The 20,167-nt window shown below is 40.7% G+C and overlaps 1 protein-coding gene across 15 annotated transcripts in view; it reads left to right on the top strand.

Annotated features, from left to right (window-relative positions):
• LOC135220554 (zinc finger protein 385B-like) overlaps positions 1-20,167 on the top strand; it is a 657,479-nt gene that overhangs the window by 566,130 nt on the left and 71,182 nt on the right. For all 15 annotated transcript variants that reach the window (XM_064257760.1, XM_064257761.1, XM_064257766.1 and 12 more), the window contains one exon: positions 5,851-6,011. In XM_064257760.1, the coding sequence (XP_064113830.1) occupies positions 5,851-6,011 (161 nt within the window). The remainder of the gene's footprint in view (positions 1-5,850; positions 6,012-20,167) is intronic.

A 20,167-nucleotide genomic window follows, 5' to 3' on the forward strand; every position in this document is an offset into this window, starting at 1 on the left:
AGCAGAACCTTATGGGGTGACTAGCATCAGGAACCAATGGGAGAGTGGGAGGATGGTGGCGAGTTTACTCAGTTGGTGGCGCGAGAGTTTTAAAATTGTTCTCGGTGGTCCGGGCGAATCTCGGGAATTTACAGCAACAACCTTTCGTATCTTGAAAACTTTTCGTATGTAGAGCAGTAAAAATTTTCGCATTGGCTTTCGTATCTCGAGTTTTAGTAAGTTGAGCCTTTCGTATCTCGAGGTACTACTGTATTATGATAAGTCAATATGCATTGAAACAAGAGAATAAGCAGATATTAATAATTATACCGTAATAGTAATAGAATAGCAATACTGTGTAGTGTAGGCTAGGTATATATGTGAAGATGGTACTGATTACCCTAGTGTTGGGTTGGCTATATTCGAGATATGATTTTTTTAACAAACGATGGTTTTTTTGGAACCTAACCCCATCGTAAGTAGAAGACCTGTATTCCAGTTTCAAGCACTGTTTCAGTCTTCCAACGGCTCCTTGTGTTTTTTTTACCCAAGTATTAGTCCCTCTAGGGAAGGGGCTACATCTCCAGGGTATCAATGTGGCACTTTACGTGGACGACTGGCTTCTCCACTCCTCTTTGGAAAGCTAGTACATGAAGGATCTAGAGAGGACTCTGTGGTTTCTTCTCGTCAACGAGAAGAAACCACAACTGATTCTGACAGAGTATTCTGTATTTGGGAATGACTCTCAAAACTCAAGCTTTTTGGGCTTTTCTCTCCCTGAAAAGAGTTCAGTCGTGCCCTCGGATAGTTCACAAGTTCCTGAATTGTCGATCTTGTTCTGCTTTCCAGTGGGTGAGTCTTCTTGGCACCTTATCATCCTTATCATCGGTAGAGAAGTTTGTAAGACTCGGAAGGTTACATATGCAACCCCTTCAATTCTTCCTGAAGGTGTCATGGTGCAGAAAGTCTCAGACCGACTTGACGGTGTCCGACATCACAAAGGAGATCAAAGAGGATCTAGGTTGATGGCTCTCGGAGCCGAGACTCTTGGAAGGCATTTCCCTTTATCCTCTCCACCCAACCCTACAGTTCTTTTCCGATGTGTCCGACATAGGTTGGGGAGCAGTCTTGGGAGAGATGAAAGTGCCAGGAATATGGTCGATGGAGCAGAGTTCCCATCACATCAACGTAAAGGAGTTACTAACAGTCCATCTGGGTCTGCAAGCGTTCGTTCACCAGGGAAAGTGGTGGCAGTACATGCAGACAACTCCACCGTGTTGTCGAATATTCGGAAGCAAGGGGGAACACACTCTTTCTACCTTTATGAGAAAGCAAGGGACCTTCTTTTATGGGTGGAAAGGTAGCAAATGTCTCAAATTCCTCGGTTTGTCCAGAGGAGGATGAATGTTATGGCAGACGAAGTGAGTCGAGGTCAACAGGATCTTCTGTCAGAATGGACTCTTGATTCCAAGGTTTGCTTAGACCTTTGGAAGATATGGGGAAAACCAGTGGTAGATCTGCTCACCACTTCCAGCAACAATTGACTCCCTCCAATTTGCTCTCTAGTTCCAGACACTAGTTTGGTCTGTCGACGCAATACTGCTGGACTGGTCGGGGCTGTACGCATATGCTTTTCCTCCGTTCAGGCTGACATCTGCTTTCATCAGAATGTCTCTCTCACTCTCGTAGTACCATTCTGGCCAAGAAAGGAATGGTTTCCAGATCTTCTGTTTCCTTGTCGACTTCCCGAGACTCAAGAAGTCGCTACTCAGGCAACCACATTTTGCAAGGTTCCATCAAGGGTTGTTCGCTCTGGTCCTGACAGGCTACAGACCGTCAGGAGCCTTGTCAAAGCGAAAGGCTTTTCGAGAGTTTCGGAAGCTATCTCTAAAGTGTAGAATATCTTCTTATAGCAGACTTTACCAATCCAAATGGAGAGTGTTTACAGGATGGTGTAAGCAAAATTAAGTCTTCTTCTGAAACCTCTATAAGCGAGAAAGCAGACTTTCTTCTTTTCCTAAGGGTATCTAGACCTGTCTAATAATAGTGACCTTTCAGACTTAAGTCTTTTGAAACTTCCATGTGCCTGAAAGATTCAGTAGCTTGGAACCTTGATGTCGTGCTCAAATGGCTTTCGAGTCGTTCTTTTGAACCGATGCGGTCTTCTTTGATGAGGAACCTAACCAAGAAGACATTATTTTTTATAGCCTTAACTTTGGCAAGACGTGTTAGCAAACTCCATGCTATGGAGAAATGGGTTGGCATCTCACAAATGGATGCAGTCTGCTTGTAAATGTTAAATTTTTTAGCCAAGAATTAAAATACTTTGAGACCTTGGCCCCACGCCTCCACTCTCAAGAATTTGGCTGATATTCTTGGTCTAGAGGAAGAGGAAAGGTTCTTATACCCGGTAAGAGCCCTTAGATATTATCTCTACAGAACGGAGAAAATAAGAGAACCATCTTCTCGACTGTGGTGTTTGGTGAAGAATCCCTCTCAACCTCTTTCAAAGAATATGATCTTCCTCTTGAGAGGAATTATTATCAAAGCACTTTATCATGTCAACGAAGAAGATTATCCTGTGTTGAAAGTCAAGGCACATTAAGTTGTAGCAGTGGCAACCTCTCTGGCGTTCCAACATCATTTGTCACTGACAGCTATTCTGCAGAGTACCTTTTGGAGGTCTAAGTCAGTGTATGCGTCTCATTACCTTGAAGAGATTGAGACTGTGTATGAAGACTGTACAGTAGTGCCTCAGGTTACGAAATTAATCTGTTCCGAAGCGGCCTTCGTAACCTGATTTTTTTGTATCCAGAACTAAGTTTTACATGTAAATTGCCTAATTCATTCTAAGCCCTACAAAAACACCACAATAAATTTTATAATAAAGCTAAATTGACCAATAAACAATAAAATACAACAATTTGGACCATTCAATACCTAACCTAACCGTTACTGTACCTGTAAATAAAGTGTATTAGTGTACAGGGTATAAGAAATACTGTTAGTATGTATGTAGTAAAATGTGGAACCTTACCTTTCAAGTGAGGCCATGTCCGAAAGTGGCGACAGAGGAGGAGAAACAGCAGAAAACATTAACACTTAACTTTTTGAAACATTAAAAAATGGCAGAAAACATTAACACTAAACTTTACAAAACACATTAACAAATGATTATCTCCATCTTCGTCTCCATAGAAAGCATCCTCTTCTTTCCATGAACTTCAGCAACATTCTCGGGACCCATGGCTAATAATGTAAGTAATTAAGTTCACACACAACACGATAAAGTAACTTAAAGTACAACGAAAGGGAAATCACTAACATGAAAATATGTTAACGAACGAAATCTATGTGAAAGAACGAATTCCATGTGTGTACGGTAACGCTGCCGAAACTAAATGGTCAAGGAACTCCCTTACGTAGATGCTTGATGGGATAGATGCTGACCAATAGGAGAGCAAGATGGTGGCGAGTCTACCGATTTGCCAGCATGCGAGTTTTAAAATTGTTCTCGGCTTCCCAGGCAAATCTCGGAATTTACAGTACACCCTTTCGCAACCTGAATTATTTTCATACACAGAAGCAAATAATCTTCGCCTTTGCCTTCGTAACCTGGATTTTTTGTACGTTGGGACTTTAGTATGTAGGGGTATGACTGTATTTCTCTTGGTCTTATATCTGTAGCTGGCATGGTGTTAGGAGAAACGACATGGGGGTAAGTCCCTCTCTGTTTTTTCGTCTTGTATTAAGGTTGCTGTGTTAATGGAAGGTGGGGGTACTCTTACCTGGAGTACTCACCTGTCCGTTTTTTTTTAATATAGTGGGTATAGGTTTTTAATATGGTGTAGGTGACTCATTCACTTGTATGTGGTATCTGGTCACTTGGCCCTGGGCAAGGGCAATATATTGTTCTTCACCTTTGTCAAGTCAGCGGTGAACTGCCATGACTGCAAAGGCATTCCACTCTTTGTAGAGGCACTCTTTGAACGGACATCCAAGCTCTCTACTACGTAAGATGAGCACCGACTAGAGGCAATACTTTCCTGCAGTAGCTCTCTTAGAAGGTAAGGTACAACAAGCACTTATAGTGCTGACAACTAACTATCTTGTTTCAACAATCCTATTTTATTTTACAATCAAGATACATCCACAGCCGCCTCCTTGCAATAGAGAATCAGCTGTGATAATTGTTAGGTAAGACATTGCAATAAAAATGTAATTTTCATAATTAAATGTAGTTTTATTGCATACTTCCCTAACAATTATGTACTATTTAATTAAATTGTAGTGTGTGGTCACGAAGAATTATGACAAGTACGCAAACATTCCAGTGCCGCCTGGTGGGAAACAGGTGACTATTACAGCAACAGTTGTAGTGGGTTAGCCATACGGGCTGCTCTACGAGCAAGAGCCCGTGCTGGCACAAGGCCAGCTTAATCTTAAACAACAACAACATGGGTTAGCCAAGCATTATTTTGTTTTATATTGATTGCCGATCTCGCCTAATGGCGCGAAGATATAAGCTAACTTTAATAGTAGGTAAATATCTAAATAATTAATTTTATCATGAAAATTCTCATATTTACAAACAAAGCCTGTGAGTGAGTTAAACAAGAATTTCAAAATGCTACGTAAGTGGGCCTCCAAGTTATTTCATTATAGTTCAGCTGTGTGCGCAGAAATGTAATCTATGAAATGCTGTAATTGAGTTCACAGTGTTTGTGGTCTTGCTTAGATATTTCTAAATTGATAGCAAGATTTTACTTTCCAGTTTGATTGTGTAGCACTCATGAGAAAACTTGCCAAGAGACATAGTAGAGTTTAAAGATATTTTTAGTCCTAGACTTAATTGTGCACATAGATGCTTAATTTTTTTTTTTGAAAGGTCTTGTTCGCCATATTTACAGTACTCCTAGTGAAATGCTGTTATTCTGATTGTTTCAAATATTTGGACACTAAAGTAGTTTCATTCTTAAACACTAATGTGAAGTAAACATAAAAGATGGAGATGGTAACATATAAGGACATAACTCCATAGGAACAGTAGACCAGCCTCTCTGTAGTTTGGTTTTTACCAGTGTATGCTCATTCGAACTGACATTAACTAATTTTCTCATGTAAAAGTATGTATGATTTTCCATTGAGTGTAAGGTTATGGTATTAAGAATTGGTGTAGGATGCTGGAGTGCATCAAAGCGTAACTGTTTTACAATAAGAGAGGGAAATGTCAGTTCTTAAGATTATTTACATAAGTCTCATTACCTGATGCCTTAACATACCCTTACAATGATCCATACAGTATTTAGATTTCAGTTATGTATAGAGCATTGACAGTCGGGATAGTTACAGTCTTATGTTGTTAAGGATACACAGTAACAGCCTTGTGTAGCAGTGTGTAATAATATACTGGTGTGTCTTTTTCATAACATTTGGCCAGAGGTATGTAGATTAGGTAGAATTTTAATTTGTTTCATTTGTAACACACAAGCTTTTTGGAAGTGCTAAGAGGGAGTACTTTTGTTTTGTATGCCAGTTGTTCTTTTGTTGTAACCATGGAGATACTTGCAACAGTTTTTTTCCCTTGTTTATTTTTGCGTTGTTTCAAAGTGAGTGCCAATGCACTGATACTTCAGTACATCAGTAATTTTGTTTAGCTTCACAACGATAATGCTGTCCATCTTGAAAAGGGTTGTGTGACTAAAGTCCCTGTTTTAGTTATTATATATTGTTTTCTTTTCTTCTCCTCTTCCCATCTGTTGATATGATTGAATAATCAAGCATGATAATCGGTCGTGGGCCCAATGATGGGTTTTAGTGAGACCGATTCATCACTGCCAATGTTCTGATTATCAATCATCTTCACTGTAGGGGTCACAGGGCAGGAGGTAAGCGCAGCCGCCAATGGAGGAAGTTCGCTGACTATAGACATCCCTGACTGTGTACAAAAGCTGGAGGAAACAAAGGGTGGTGGCAAATACGTCTGCAATCCCTGCCAGGCACACTGCAATTCAGAACAGCAATTAGCACAGGTACATGCATTTTTTACTTGAATTATCTTGTTTTCAGGATTTTTTCCTTCTTGCATGCAGTGTTACTTATGATTCATATATGTACATTTATTTGTTTCTTGATGGAGATTGTAAACTATAATTTTACATGTTTGATACATTGACTGCAACTTTCATCATTTTCTGAGAATTGAAGGGATAGCACATTACTATATGAAATGTATGAGTGTAAAATACTGGAGTATCAGTCTCTTGATAGTAAATAAATTCACAGTACTCAGGATTTATTTCAGAGTTTTCACAAATCCATCATTTCCTAATGAGACATGAGGGTATCCTCTAGTTGTATTGAGTTCCTCCATTATAAACAGATTTTATGACACCCAGTTTGCATGGTTTTTATGGTTGAATTTTTTTTTTTTTTTTTTTTTTTTTTGTGTATTGCACATGTCTTAAGTTCATAATGAATGTCAGTAATGGCTGAAGGGTTGCCCTTCTTCTTCACATGTTTGTGTGTTTACATTTATGGAGTATAAAAGGCTTCTGGCTTCTTTTAGTATGATTTTACACTACAGGATGCTTCTGTATTCAATATTCCTTGTGTTTTAAAATATAATTTTTAATGCTGGTGTTTTAAGTGTGTACAGTATATTTAGTTTTCATGTGCACTTTCTGTCATAGTAAAAGACATTGTGTTATGCCATGCCAGCTACTGGGATTATGTGACTAGTGACTGGTTGCCTGGAAACTTGTTTCATTTGTTGCAGTGTGGACCACATAAAAAATACTTTCTATGTGCATTACATATTCACCTGTACTGTATTTTATTCTTGCTCAAATTTGGTTTTGATTTCATGCTGAAAAAATTCTTTGTTACTCATCTTTGAATTATTAATTTAAAATTTTTCTTGAATCTCAAGGGGGACATACTCAACCTTGTCAAAGCCAGATGTAATGAAAAAATTTTTGATATCAAGAAAAAGCAAAGAGAAAGGTGTGACTATGAAGTAGACTGCTGAATTCTTGTAAGGAATATGAGAAGAGAGGAGCATGAAGAGGTTTCTAAGGCTCAGAGGGATGGGGAATAGGGAAGGAAACATTTCTTGGATCTTTTCTGTGGTCTTAGTAAAATACTTTAAATGTATGAATTGTGAAATGGAGTTTTGGAATTTGGTCAGGTTATGCAAATGTAAGATTGGATTCTCTGGAAATACAAACCAGGGCCTTTTATATAGGAGTACCTGTCAACACAAGATTAAATTGATTCTGGAAAACTGGTAATAAGGTAGTTATTAGGTAGCAAGGGGTTGAGGGATGGTGAACATTCCCACTAACTTGCCATCACCCAGCACTTTTCTTGCGTCTTCATGTAACGAGAATATCTTGTTCTAGTCCTGCTTGGTTAACCCTTTCCCATACCCTTAACTGATATAGCCATCATTCAGATTTAAGTCTTTTTACATTTTGATGATGTATGCAAACATAAAAAAATTAAAATTGCACAAACCAACAGGCAAGATGAGGATAATTTTTGGCCAGTGTTCCTGATTTTTTTTATACATTTGTAATATGTATGTTTGTTTGTTTAGTATATTTTTAGATTTTTATTCTTTAATTACATTATACAATATCCATTTTCTGAGAGAGAGAGAGAGCTGCATGTTTTACTGAAAATGTGATGCTACGTAGTCATTCTTTTTTCATTTTCCCTGGAATTGCATTGCAATAAGTAGGAAATTTATCTGGATATGCCATGGATAATAAATGAAGACTATCACTTTTTTTTTTTTTTTTTTTTTTTTTTATAGATAGGAAGAAAAGAGCAAAAATTTTCCCATATCTTGTAAATTGTACTATTTATTTAGCCTACATAAACTTATTTTGGGGACTTTTATTCCATTCTGTAAAGGATTAATTCAGCCGACAAATAAAATAGAATTGAGCGGTCTACCATGAAAATACCTGTTTGAACAAAAATAGGGATTGAGAGTTTTTTGCATGTACAATGGACCCCTCATATTTGTGGGGATGAGTATCAGACCCCCCATGAATAGCTAAAATACGTGAATACTTAAAACCCCTCTGAAACTTTTAGAACTGCTTATTTTCTTAGTTCAAACACTAGAAAACCCCTCTAATAATGCTTATGCCTGAATATTTTAATAGTTTTCCAATAAAAGGTGCATTTAGTCATGAAATTGATATGAAAATACAGTACTAATTACCGTATATACTCGAGTAACGTGCGATCTCGCATATCATGAGACCCCAAAATTTTCACCAATAAACAGTGGTTTTGTCATGTATCTCATGTATCATACGAGTTCCTTTTCCGAGGTCAGTTCATTAGGTTGGTGGTTTAGCGTGCTAATGGCCGAGTCGTTCAGATGTGTGCTGCTGCTAGTGAAGTTACGGTAATTTTCTTACTAATCTCGAGAATTGAATAGAAGATCTCAAGATTAAAAAAGAATACAAGATAATAATGTAAAATAACACGCTTGGAGTCCTAAATCTCTCTCTCTCTACTCTCTCTCTCTCTCTCTCTCTCTCTCTCTCTCTCTCTCTCTCTCTCTCTCTCTCTCTCTCTCTCTCTCTCTCTCAGAAATAAATACTGTAATTTGAGTCTTTCACCAACGGGTATCAGTAAATGTGTAGACATTGTGTGCGTGTTTAAAAAAAATGTGCAGTACACACACATTCCGATGTTTCGGTTTTTGGAATTTTTCAATTTCTGAAATGTGAGGTCAGATGCATAATCAAACAAACATCACTACTGCAGCAAAAACATTTTTTTCCTTATTGTTTTCATTATTGTTATTTATTAATTACAGTTTATTTAAATAAATATTAATATAATACTGTTACATGAATGTGAGATAATTAAGATCACCTATAATAAAATAGTGGGACAATTAATATCATATGTTCACTAATAGCTATTATTTTCAAAACAAACATTCCGTAAAACGCAAAAAATATATGTACATAACAATCAAAATCTAATAATGTTTTGCAGTTCAACTTGTGAATTTCAACAATAAGTATGACTGTATAATATATTTCACCATATCGATCTTGCAGTTGAAGAGTCGTAAAATTTGAGGATGGTCCGGGAAAAGGATTTGTACTTTGTGATTACGTATCGCTACAATACCATGTGGTATTTTCATACCACTATATTGATGACGCATCGCTACGACATACTGGTATTTTTCATACCACTATACATTAAAGTTAAAATGATCATATTATATTATTGTTTTCACGAAGAAATAATTGTTTAAAGAAAATTATCGAGTAATTTTTGCCGTCAGCTGTCAGAAAATCATGAACATGGTAACGTTCAAACCTAGTGTCATCCACGGCATATGTCTATAAATAGAACAGAAGCAGAGGGCAGTCATTGGATAACAGATCCTCCATGGCTACCACCAGCCAATCAGTGTTAGTTATACTACTCTGTTAATTTCTTATGAATTGAACGTTTACACGTAACACACGGGAAGCTAACGATGATGTGTGTGCTTTGCATACAGTACGTAGTTTTGTTTTTATTTAGTGTATTTTACTGAATCATGAAGAATACTCTCTCTCTCTCTCTCTCTCTCTCTCTCTCTCTCTCTCTCTCTCTCTCTCTCTCTCTCTCTCTCTCTCTCTCTCAGGAAAGATACCATCAATTCAATTTATCAGTATCTTTTCCTGTTAGACATAGTAAATATTTAAGACTCCAAAGCTTGGCATATGTCAATTATTTTATTATCTTGGGATTTTTGGTTAATCTTGGGATTTTCCATGGTTAACTCTTGGGATTAGTAAGAAAAATGCAATTATTTGAGTAGCAGTAGCAGCAGCTGCAGCGCACACCCAAATGAATCGGGTAAGCCTAGCATGCCAAACAATAGTATTTACAAAATGAGCGGAGCTCTCTGGCTGGGCTGTTTTGGTCCACCCACGTGTTTGATCGCATATCTGCCAAATTTATAACAACAACAGAGATAAAACCATTCTCCCATTACAGATATCAAATATTATCTTTTCCTTGCGCAGAATTCTAGATAAATTACGTAGGTTCACAATTGATAAAGTTTTTTTATGCAATAACGAAATGGAGTCAGATTTTTCTATCAACATGGCCATCTCATTTTGGTGCTGTTGCGAATATTTCCAAACAGTTCCACATGCGTTTTAAATCCATACTGACTGTACAGTCGGAGGCAGTTCTCCCTTCTACACATATCTTGATTTCTTAATATCGTAGGTATAAAATAAATTGGTGAGCAAGGAAATATGAAATAAAGCATAACAGTAAGTTTGACGAGTGAGAAAATAAACAATCGTATACAGACGGACTCTCTCTCTCTCTCTCTCTCTCTCTCTCTCTCTCTCTCTCTCTCTCTCTCTCTCTCTCTCTCTCTCTCTCTCTCTCTCTCTCTGAGAAAATAATAGATAGGAAACAATGACTGAATATTGCTTGAATGCGATATGGCAAAGTTTTGGCCTGACTGAAGTGTGGAGTGACTTTGACACCGACTTACAAGTTGTTCCTGGTTATCTCACAGCCATGGATAGACATCAACTTCACAGCCGAGAAAGGGCAATCGTATACAAAATAAATAGGTATGGAAAATGCAAAATGCGGGCCTATGTCGTCCCATAAAAAAGCTCTCGCTCGGACAGCTGTAAGATTTAGGAGAGAGAGAGAGAGAGAGTAGAGAGAGAGAGAGAGAGAAGAAATAGAGAGACGAGAGAGAGAGAGAGATCAGGGCCGAATAGGACGGAGATTAAAGTACCTGGGAATGAAAACCCCTTATAATCTTATAATTATAGCCTCGGGGTTTGTCTCAAGGACATTCAAAGGTCTGTCACACGCAGGCAGTTGTTGTTTTTGTAAAATTAGCATAAGGGCAGATCTTTAAAAGCCACGCCAGAGAGCTCGCCACAGTGACAAGACTATACCTTCCATATGAATTGACGATGTCCTATACGAAGATGCAGGAGATGAAGATGAAATGGTCAAAGATCTGGAAGATGACGAATATGATGACTGCCTTGATGGCAAAGAATTCAGAGCAGTATTTGATGAGACGGACACGGAGAGCGACTTTTGAGGATTTTAGTTTATTAATTTTATGCATTTTTTTACTTTAATAAATTTTCACTTACCTGCGTATCCTAAAATGAAAATAATAGTTCAAGTAACAAATGTTTCTTTTACTGAGTAAAACAAAAAGTAAAAGATTTGGAAATTATAGATGGTTAGTCTAGAACAGTTAAACATTTATAAACCAAAAAAATGCAAATGGCGCACGATCTCTCTTTTGTATTTTAAAATACAATAGTAATATGAGAATGCATACAATATTATTGGATATAGTGAAGTACAAGTAAAGCATAACTTTTTAAAAGATCTACTGTTTTATTCTGGTAGTAACTATCGCGATCTGCCGATTTGGGAAAGCATAGATGGTACACTAATTTTATACCGCGTGTATGATGCGACCCCTTTAAAATTAGCTTCAAAATTAGGTTTCAAAAGTCGCATAATATGCGAGTATATACGGTACTCCCCCACTTTTATGTGGGGATAGGTTCTAGAACCTAATGCGGGAATGCAAAATTCCCCTTAAAAAATGCCCATATCTGGCTTATAACCTAAAACACTTGTAACAATTTTAACATTTCACTGCTTAATTTGATAGTTCAAACAAAAATGTTCCTTGAATTATCATACTAAAACAAATTAATATTTCAAACAAAAATACACATCAAATCATCATCCCAAAACATCCTAAGTCATCTTAGATGAATACCCTATTACAACTGTTACTCTTAAGTTTATACACCCCTACAATCCCAATAACAATGATTTACTCATTTTCAAATATTAATATTAATGTAAACTCAGAAAAATATGTATCTATAAAATGTTTAATACAAACTAAATAAATCTTTAATGCAAATTAAATAAATCTGAAGTTACCCCTGTACTGCAGACATAAGCATACCCATTTTCTCTCATAGTATTGGTAAAAACATTTAAAATTATGACTCTCTCTCTCTCTCTCTCTCTCTCTCTCTCTCTCTCTCTCTCTCTCTCTCTCTCTCTCTCTCTCTCTCTCTCCACTTTTTATTCATTAATTACGTGTTCATGACTAGATACAGATTTTCATGATAGAAATAATTTGTAGTGTACAGTCAAACCTCTGTTTTTGTACTCCTCTCTTTTCTTATGTTTTGGTTTTCATAGACTATTTCTATGATGTTTTGTCTCGGTTATCTTAATTTTCCTGTTTTTGTACTCTCGGAAACACTCCATCTAGGGCCCAGCGTATAACTGGGTCCCATATTGAGCGCCCAAACAAAGTATCCCATCTTTCGTGACCCATTCTGCTTTTGCGTTAATTGTGCTTTTTGTGCTTTTTTTTTTTTTATTCAAGCGCAACTGCTAAATAAGCCATCATGGGGCCAAAGAAAGTTCCAAGTGCTAGCCCTTCTGTAAAAAAAAAAAAAAAGGCAAGAAACACTATAGAATTTAAGAAAGAACTCATAGCTAAGTGTTGGAGGAAGTTGCATGCCAATCTCAGTGAGAAAATGCCCAGAACAAACGCTGCTGTTAGTGAATTTAAGGCCAGCAGAGGCTTGTTTGAAAAATTCAGAAAACGAATGGGCATACATAATGTGCCTACTTCAGGGATTAAGGCCATGTTTGCAAAGTGAAATGATGGAACAAAATTTTGGAGAAATATCATCCTAAAAAAGAAGATGTAATCTGTGTCTTCAACTCGTTTAATGACAAGAACTGCCAGAAACAAATGTCTCTGGACAGTTTTGTTGTGCTGCGACAGGGGTCCAGTAACTCACAAGCTGAAATGAACAAGGGAAGTAACCTCAGATAGTTATGGTAAAAATCAGTGAGAAGTAACCCCAGATAGGTCCTTGATACCTGAAGTCCTTCTGGAGGGAGATTCCCCTTCCAAACAATAACCTCTCTTCCTCCCTCTCCCCTCCTCTCCGTCTTCCATATGGTAACAGGTGTATTCCATAAAGGTAAGTGTGATGTATATGTTCATTTATTAATTTCATTAATCATTTATATTTATTTATTGTTTTCTGTATGTAAAACTGTGTTTATTCCCTATAAAATATATTTTTTGTTAATATTTGGGGGGGTCTGGAATGCATTAATTGTATTTACATTATTCCTTATGGGAATTATTGTTTTGGATTTCGTGGGAGGTTCTGGAATGGAATATGTACGAAAACGGAGGTTCCACGGTACTTATAACGTAGTTATGTTCTGTTAATCTCATTCCAGGTTAGGCCCCATACCGAGCATAGTAGGTGTATACTCTCTCTCTCTCTCTCTCTCTCTCTCTCTCTCTCTCTCTCTCTCTCTCTCTCTCTCTCTCTCTCAGGGTAATGTAAGATGCATTTGAAATTATATTGTGAAGAGTTTTTGGAGGGCTGGAGCATGTACAATATTTAAAATATTTGGTAATTATTTTAATTTTATTTTCAAGTCTGCATTGATTGGAAGATAAAATGAAAATGAGAGAGAGAGAGATATCATACACTTATTATACTGAGTCTGGGGCCCAACCTGGAATAAGCTTAATAGATACATACATAACTACATTATAAGTATGCTGTACAAACACAATATGAAAGAATACAGTGATCAGTAAATAAATATTGTTGCTCAATGAAAAAAAGCAAATTAGTAATAATTTTAGAGATACATAGAAAAAAAATCCACAAATTGGTGAACGTTCCCCCCGTGGAAAAGTGAATGATGTGTTCCACAAAAATCCATGACAAAGTGGACCATGGAAATGTGAAATATGTAAAACTTTTGGGGGGGATTGTAGTGAATATTTCTCAGTGAAAAATACCACGAATAGGCAAATTTTCCACAAATAATAGGTAGATATGATCCATTGAGAAACCTGCAAATAGTAGGCTCCACGAATTTTGAGAGCGCGAATACGGGTGGTCCACTTTATCGTGGATGACTTACTTTTCTTGCAGAAAATGTATGCTATTTTGTAATTAGTCTTTTCATATTTTCTTAGCCAAAATTACAGCTTTCATCGCAATAGCTAGGTACAGGCAGTCCCTGGTTATGTGGGGGAGGGTCTCGTTCCGGTGGCTTGATGATAAGTGAAAATTGCTGATAACTGGTTAACCCTTTAACGCTGAAGTTGCATAATAAAAATTGTCTCCCGTATGCCTGGGTGGTCTCGGAGTGACCGCTGAAGCGGAAAAAATATTTTTTTCAAAAAATCACAGCGCGCTTAGTTTTTAAGATTAAGAGTTCATTTTGGGCTCCTTTTTTTGTCATTGCCTGAAGTTTAGTATGCAACCATCAGAAATGAAAAAAATATCATTATCATATATAAATAATGCGATATATGATAGCGCAAAAACAAAATTTGTTATATAATTGTATTCAAATCGCGTTGTGAGCAAAACGGTTAAAGCTAACGAGTTATGTTCTAGAGACTTCCAATTTGTTTCAAAATTAAGATAAATCATTGAATATTACTATACTGTAAGAGTTTTAGCTTACAATTGCAGTTTTCGACCATTTCTGACAAGTTAAAGTTGACCGAATGTCGAATTTTTGTACATGAACTTTCCCTGCCATATATATACTTAGCTTACGTCTCTGACGTCACGACAGAATTCAAAACTCGCGGCAAATGCGACAGGTAGGTCAGGTGATCTACCCCCCCCCCCTCCCGCCGCTGGGTGGCGGTGTCTGAACAATCCCCCTTTCCAGTCATAATTTTTCTGTCGCCGTGTTGACTACATTCTGTTGTTGATACCTCTCGATTTTGAATTATTACTCGTTTTCGCCCTGGATTGTTTCAACGGACTTTTGGGGGTGAAGTACCTGCTCCTTGGCTTGGCATTTGCGATTTGTGGACCGGTTTTTTGGATTATTCTTTTTGATTATTCTTGGAATTTCATTATGTCTGATTTGGAAATTAAAAAGAAATCAACTATGTTCAGAGTTTGTTCCTGTTACCGATTGTAAGGTGAGGCTACCGAAAGCTGCGGTAGAACCCTCACACAGTATGCATGAGGTTGTAGGGGGAATGACTGCTCATTTATTAACCCTTGGTAATGAATGTGGTAATTTGAATGAAGAAGAATGGAAGGCGCTTTCTCTTATGTAAGAAAGCTTGAGAAGGACAAGGTTAGGAAAGCTTCATCTAGGAGTTCTAGTAGGTTCTCGCGCTAGCGCAGTTTGAAGTTTGAAGTGTTTTTTTTTTTTTTTTTTTTTTTTTTTTTTTTTTTTTTTTTTTTTTTTTTTTTAACCCTGTGTAGACGTAGCGCCTTTACCAGTTTTCAGCCCCTGCTTCCTGCACCGAACCGAAGATGCGCCTTCGGAGGTGGACACTATGAGAGCCACTATTCGCAGCATGGAGCTGAAAATTAAAGTGCTAGAAGGTAAGAGTGATAGCAATTTGTGCAGTGATCCCAGTGCAGTGGAGGGTGCGTCTGATCGGCTCCCTAATGCTTCTAAGGCCTAGACCTCTTCCAGACTCCCAGACCCAGTGGAGGAGGAAAGTCGAAAGCCGCAGGAAGGTTAGGGAGAACCCCCACCGGTCAGCGTCCCCAACCCTCGGTAGCGCCTGATGTTCGATCCCCCAGGCTACCTTGGATCGCGCCAAGAGAGAAGTCTTACGGCAATGCTTCTCGTCTTCGCCTTCTCCTTCGCCCAAACTTGGTTGGAGCTCCTCGGAAGCTTCTCGGCCGTCGAAGAGAGCCTGGCAGGCTTCTTCCGCGCTCCCCTCCAGCCCTGAAGTTTTTTCGGAAAATCCTGGATTGGATGTCAAGAAAACCGAGGATTTCTTTTGGAGTTTCGCTCTCCTAGTAAGGATCGAGCTGCGTCTCCCGTGAAGGACTTTGTTAAGTCTCCTACACGTGTGTTTGGCTAGTCCTGCAGGCGCAGATTACGGCTCTGGCTGACTCCTTGATTGTGAATGCTGGTCGTAGGAAGGACGTCTCGCTCCCGGTAAAGAAGTCCAGGCGCTCTTCTCCAGGCTTACGCTATTCGTCAGTACTGCCCTCTCTCCAGGAGTGGATCGTAGTACGAGGCGCTCTCCTGCGGACATCGTTGTTACCCTTCTCCGGTCGGACAAGGGGCATGCTTCCCGTAAGACGAGCCTCTCCTGACAGGGGCGCTCGTCTCCGAGAGGATCTCTCCCCGCTGGCAGACGCCAGGAGCCTGGTAGGCGTTTTTTTCTCATGGTAGCCGCTCTCCTTCAGGCTTTCGCTCTCCTGTGACCAGACGCCCTTTGGTAGACAGGCGCTCTTCTCCTGTGCCAGGCCCCCGCCCTTCGCTTAGCAGGCAACCAAGAGCCTGTAGGCGCTCTTCTCCCCGATTTTTCGTTTTCGCTCTCCTCAGAGTTTTAGGCGCCGGGAATCTGTCAGACGCTTCTCGCCTGATAGGCGCTCGTCGCCAGAGATTCGCTCTCCTCCGCAGCAGGCGCCAAGAGCCTGATAATCGCTTTCCCGCATGACAGGCGCTCTTCGCCAGGCAGCCGCTCTCCTTTAGACAGGCGCCAGGAGCCTGATAGACGCTTTTCGCCTAATAGGCGCTCTTCGCCTAATAGGCGCTCTTCGCCTAATAGGCGCCTCTTCGCCTGATAGGCGCTCTTCGCCAGATTTTCGCCCTGAGTTCGTTAGGCGCCAAGAGCCTAGAATGCGCCCTCATCCTGACAAGAAGGAGTTTTCAGGCAGAAGCTCAACGGAAGTTATAACTTCCCCGGTTAGATGTCAGAGTTCTTCCAGACATTCTTCAAGGATGGACTCTCGGCTGAGGACAAGACAAGCCTTTCATCGTAAGGATCGTGAAGGATCTTCGGCGGAAGAAGAACAGGATCCCTCGGAAGAAGAAATTCCTAAGGATTCCTCCGTTTCTTCATACAAGCGGTTGACGGACCTGTTTGCTCAGGAATTTGGAGACGCCCTTTCTCCTGTCGCCCCGCCCTCGCCTCTTTCGTTATTTTCGACTTCGAAAACTTCGAAGGTTTCATCCTGTGTCAGGATGAAGCCTGCAATCTCCATGAAGAAGGCGCTTAGAGTTTTGGTGAGTGGCTTCTTTCGAAGAAGGAGAAAGGGAAGACGTGTTTCTCTTTCCCTCCTTCTAAGCTTACTGGGAAACTAGGATTCTGGTATGAATCGGGAGAACCCTTGGGCCTCGTTCTTCCATCCTCGGCAGACTCGGACTTCTCTTCACTGGTGGATTCCTCTCGACGCTCTGCCCTCATGTCCTGCTAAGACGACATGGGGGATGATGAGCTTGACCACCTGTTGAAGGGAATGTTCCGAGTCCTGGAGGTGTTTAACTTCCTAGACTGGTCTTTGGCGTTTTGGCCAAGAAGACGCAGACCCCGGATTCCATTTCTCCTGAGGATCTTATCAGTGTTCTCACGTGTATGGACAAGGCAGTGAGGGATGGATCGAGTGAAAATAGCTTTCACTTTTCGGAGCGGGAGTGATCAAGAAGAGATCTGTGTACTGTTCGTTCCTGACGAAATCAGTATCGCATGCTCAGAGAGCCTCTCTCCTGTATTCTCAGCTCTCTCCTCAACTCTTCCCTAAGAAGATCGTTCAGGATGTTTCTTGTGCCCTTTCAGCTAAGGCTACACAGGACATGCTAGCCCAGTCTACCAGGAAGCCTCACTCTTCTTTCCAAGCTAAAACCAAGAGAGAGACTTCCAGTTAGGCAGGAGCCCTTTCGAGGAGTCCCTCCTGCCAGAGCTTCTTCCTCTAGAGGATCTAGACCCACTAAACGAGGGAAGACCTTCTCTAGATCCATCAGAGGGAAGAAGTAGGATTCAAGTCCTCCAGACATCAGTGGGTGCCAGACTTCTGAAGTTTGCCGACGTCTGGGCCCAGAAAGGGGCGGACAACTGGTCACTCTCGATTGTGCCCAAAGGCAAAGGCTACCTCATTCCCTTCTTATCAAGACCTCCGTTGACGACGACTCCGAGGGAGTTGGTAGCCAAGTACAAGGACCCCATCATGAATCAAGCCCTCTCTCTAGCAGTAGATCTTATGCTGGAGAAGGAGGCGATAGAACAGTGAAAAGATTCCTCATTCTGCGGGTTTTTTACAACAGACTGTTCCTAGTTCCCAAGAGCTCAGGAGGATGGGAGGACCGGTTTTGGATGTAAGCGCCCTGAATGTCTTCGTAGAAAAAAGGAAGTTCGCCATGGAGACAACTTCTTCAGTGTTTGGCGCTCTTCGTCCAGGGGACTGGATGGTGTCCCTAGATCTTCAGGACGCTTACTTCCATGTGCCTATCCATCCTTCTTCACGGGAAGTTTTCTAAGATTCATGATGGGAGGGAAGATCTTCCAATTCAGGGCCTTGTGCTTCGGCCTTTCAGACAGCCCCTCAAGTTTTCACGGGTTTAATGAAGAATGTAGCGCAGGTGGCTACATTTGGAGGGAGTGAGGCTGTCTCTCTATCTAGACGATTGGCTGATCAGAGCAAGCTCACAAGAAAGATGTCTGGAGGACCTACAAAGACACTGACTTTAGCAAGTTCGTTGGGGCTTCTGGTGAACTTCCAGAAGTCACAATTAATCCCAGTCAAGAGCTGATATATCTGGGGATTCGGATGGTTTCTCCGGATTTTCGGGCATATCCGTCACCAGAGAGGATTGCTCGTTGCCAAGAGAAACTAACGACCTTCTAGAGAAAGATGCATGCACAGCGAGGGAGTGGATGAGTCTGTTGGGGACACTTTCCTCGCTGGAGCAATTCGTTCTCTAGGAAGGTTGCATCTCAGACCTCTCCAATTCTTCCTTTACCGGAACTGGAGGTGTCTCTCTCTAGACCTGGAATTCTCCTTCAGGATATCAAAAGGAATCAAGAAGGACCTTCTGTGGTGGACAGATCCTCTCCGATTTGCAGAAGGTCTGTCTCTGTACATGCCAAACCCGAACCAAGTATTGTTTTCCGACGCGTCGGAGAGACGGGTTGGGTGCGACCCTAGGGTCAAGAGAAGTGTCAGGCACCTGGGAGGGGGAACAGGTGTCCTGGCACATCAACAACAAAGAGTTGATGGCAGTGTGGTTGGCGTTAAAAGCCTTCGAGCCCCACGTCCGAAATGCTATAGTTCAGGTCAACTCGGACAACACCACAGCCTTGGCTTACATAAGAAAGCAGGGGGGGACACACTCTTTCTCCCTGTACGAAACAGCGAAGGACTTGCTGTTGTGGTCTCAGGCAAGGAAGATTGTTCTCCTCACCAGGTTCGTACAGGGAGAAAGGAATGTCAGAGCCGATCTCCTGAGCAGGAGGAATCAAGTGCTCCCCTCGGAGTGGACTCTGCACTCAGAAGTTTGCCAGGACCTGTGGAGGTTATGGGGCAGACCTCATATCGACCTTTTTGCGACAGCAAAGAACAAGAGAATGAGACCTCTACTGCTCCCCGATCTCGGACCCAGGAGCAGTGTCAGTCGATGCTTTCCTCCTAGACTGGCGAGGTCTGGACGTCTATGCTTTTCCTCCATTCAAGATTCTGAGTCAAACACTCAGAAAGTTTGCGGCCTCGGAAGCGACAAGGATGACGCTGGTAAGCTCCATTCTGGCCGGCCCAAGATTGGTTCACAGAGGTACGGGGTGAATGGCTAGTGGACTTTCCAAGAGCTCTTCCACAAAGAGTAGATCTGCTCAGACAACCCCACTTCGACAGGTATCACAGAAACCTCCCCGCTCTCAATCTGACTGGCTTTCGACTGTCAAAAGTCTTGTCAGAGCGAAGGGGTTTTTCAGCTAAGGCAGCGAAGGCTATCGCATCAGCTAGAAGGGGCCCTCTACCCTTAGTGTCTACCAGTGAAGTGGGACGTCTTTCGCCGTTGGTGCAGAACCAGAAGCTTTCCTCTTCCAGTACCTCTGTGACCCAAATCGCAGATTTCCTGGTTTTTCTCAGGGAAAATGTGGTCTTGCAGTTTCGACCATCAAAGGATATCGGAGCATGTTAGCAGCTGTGTTTAGGCACAGGAATTTAGATATCTCCAACAACAAAGATCTACATGATCTTGCTAAGATCTTTTGAAACTTGCAAGAAACCCTCGTCTCAAATTCCGAGCTGGAACCTGGACGTGGTTCTTCGTTTCCTGAGGTCCTCGAAGTTCGAACCAATCCCCAGTC

The sequence above is a fragment of the Macrobrachium nipponense genome, chromosome 2 (assembly GCF_015104395.2).
Source record: "Macrobrachium nipponense isolate FS-2020 chromosome 2, ASM1510439v2, whole genome shotgun sequence".
Lineage (NCBI taxonomy): Eukaryota > Metazoa > Arthropoda > Malacostraca > Decapoda > Palaemonidae > Macrobrachium > Macrobrachium nipponense.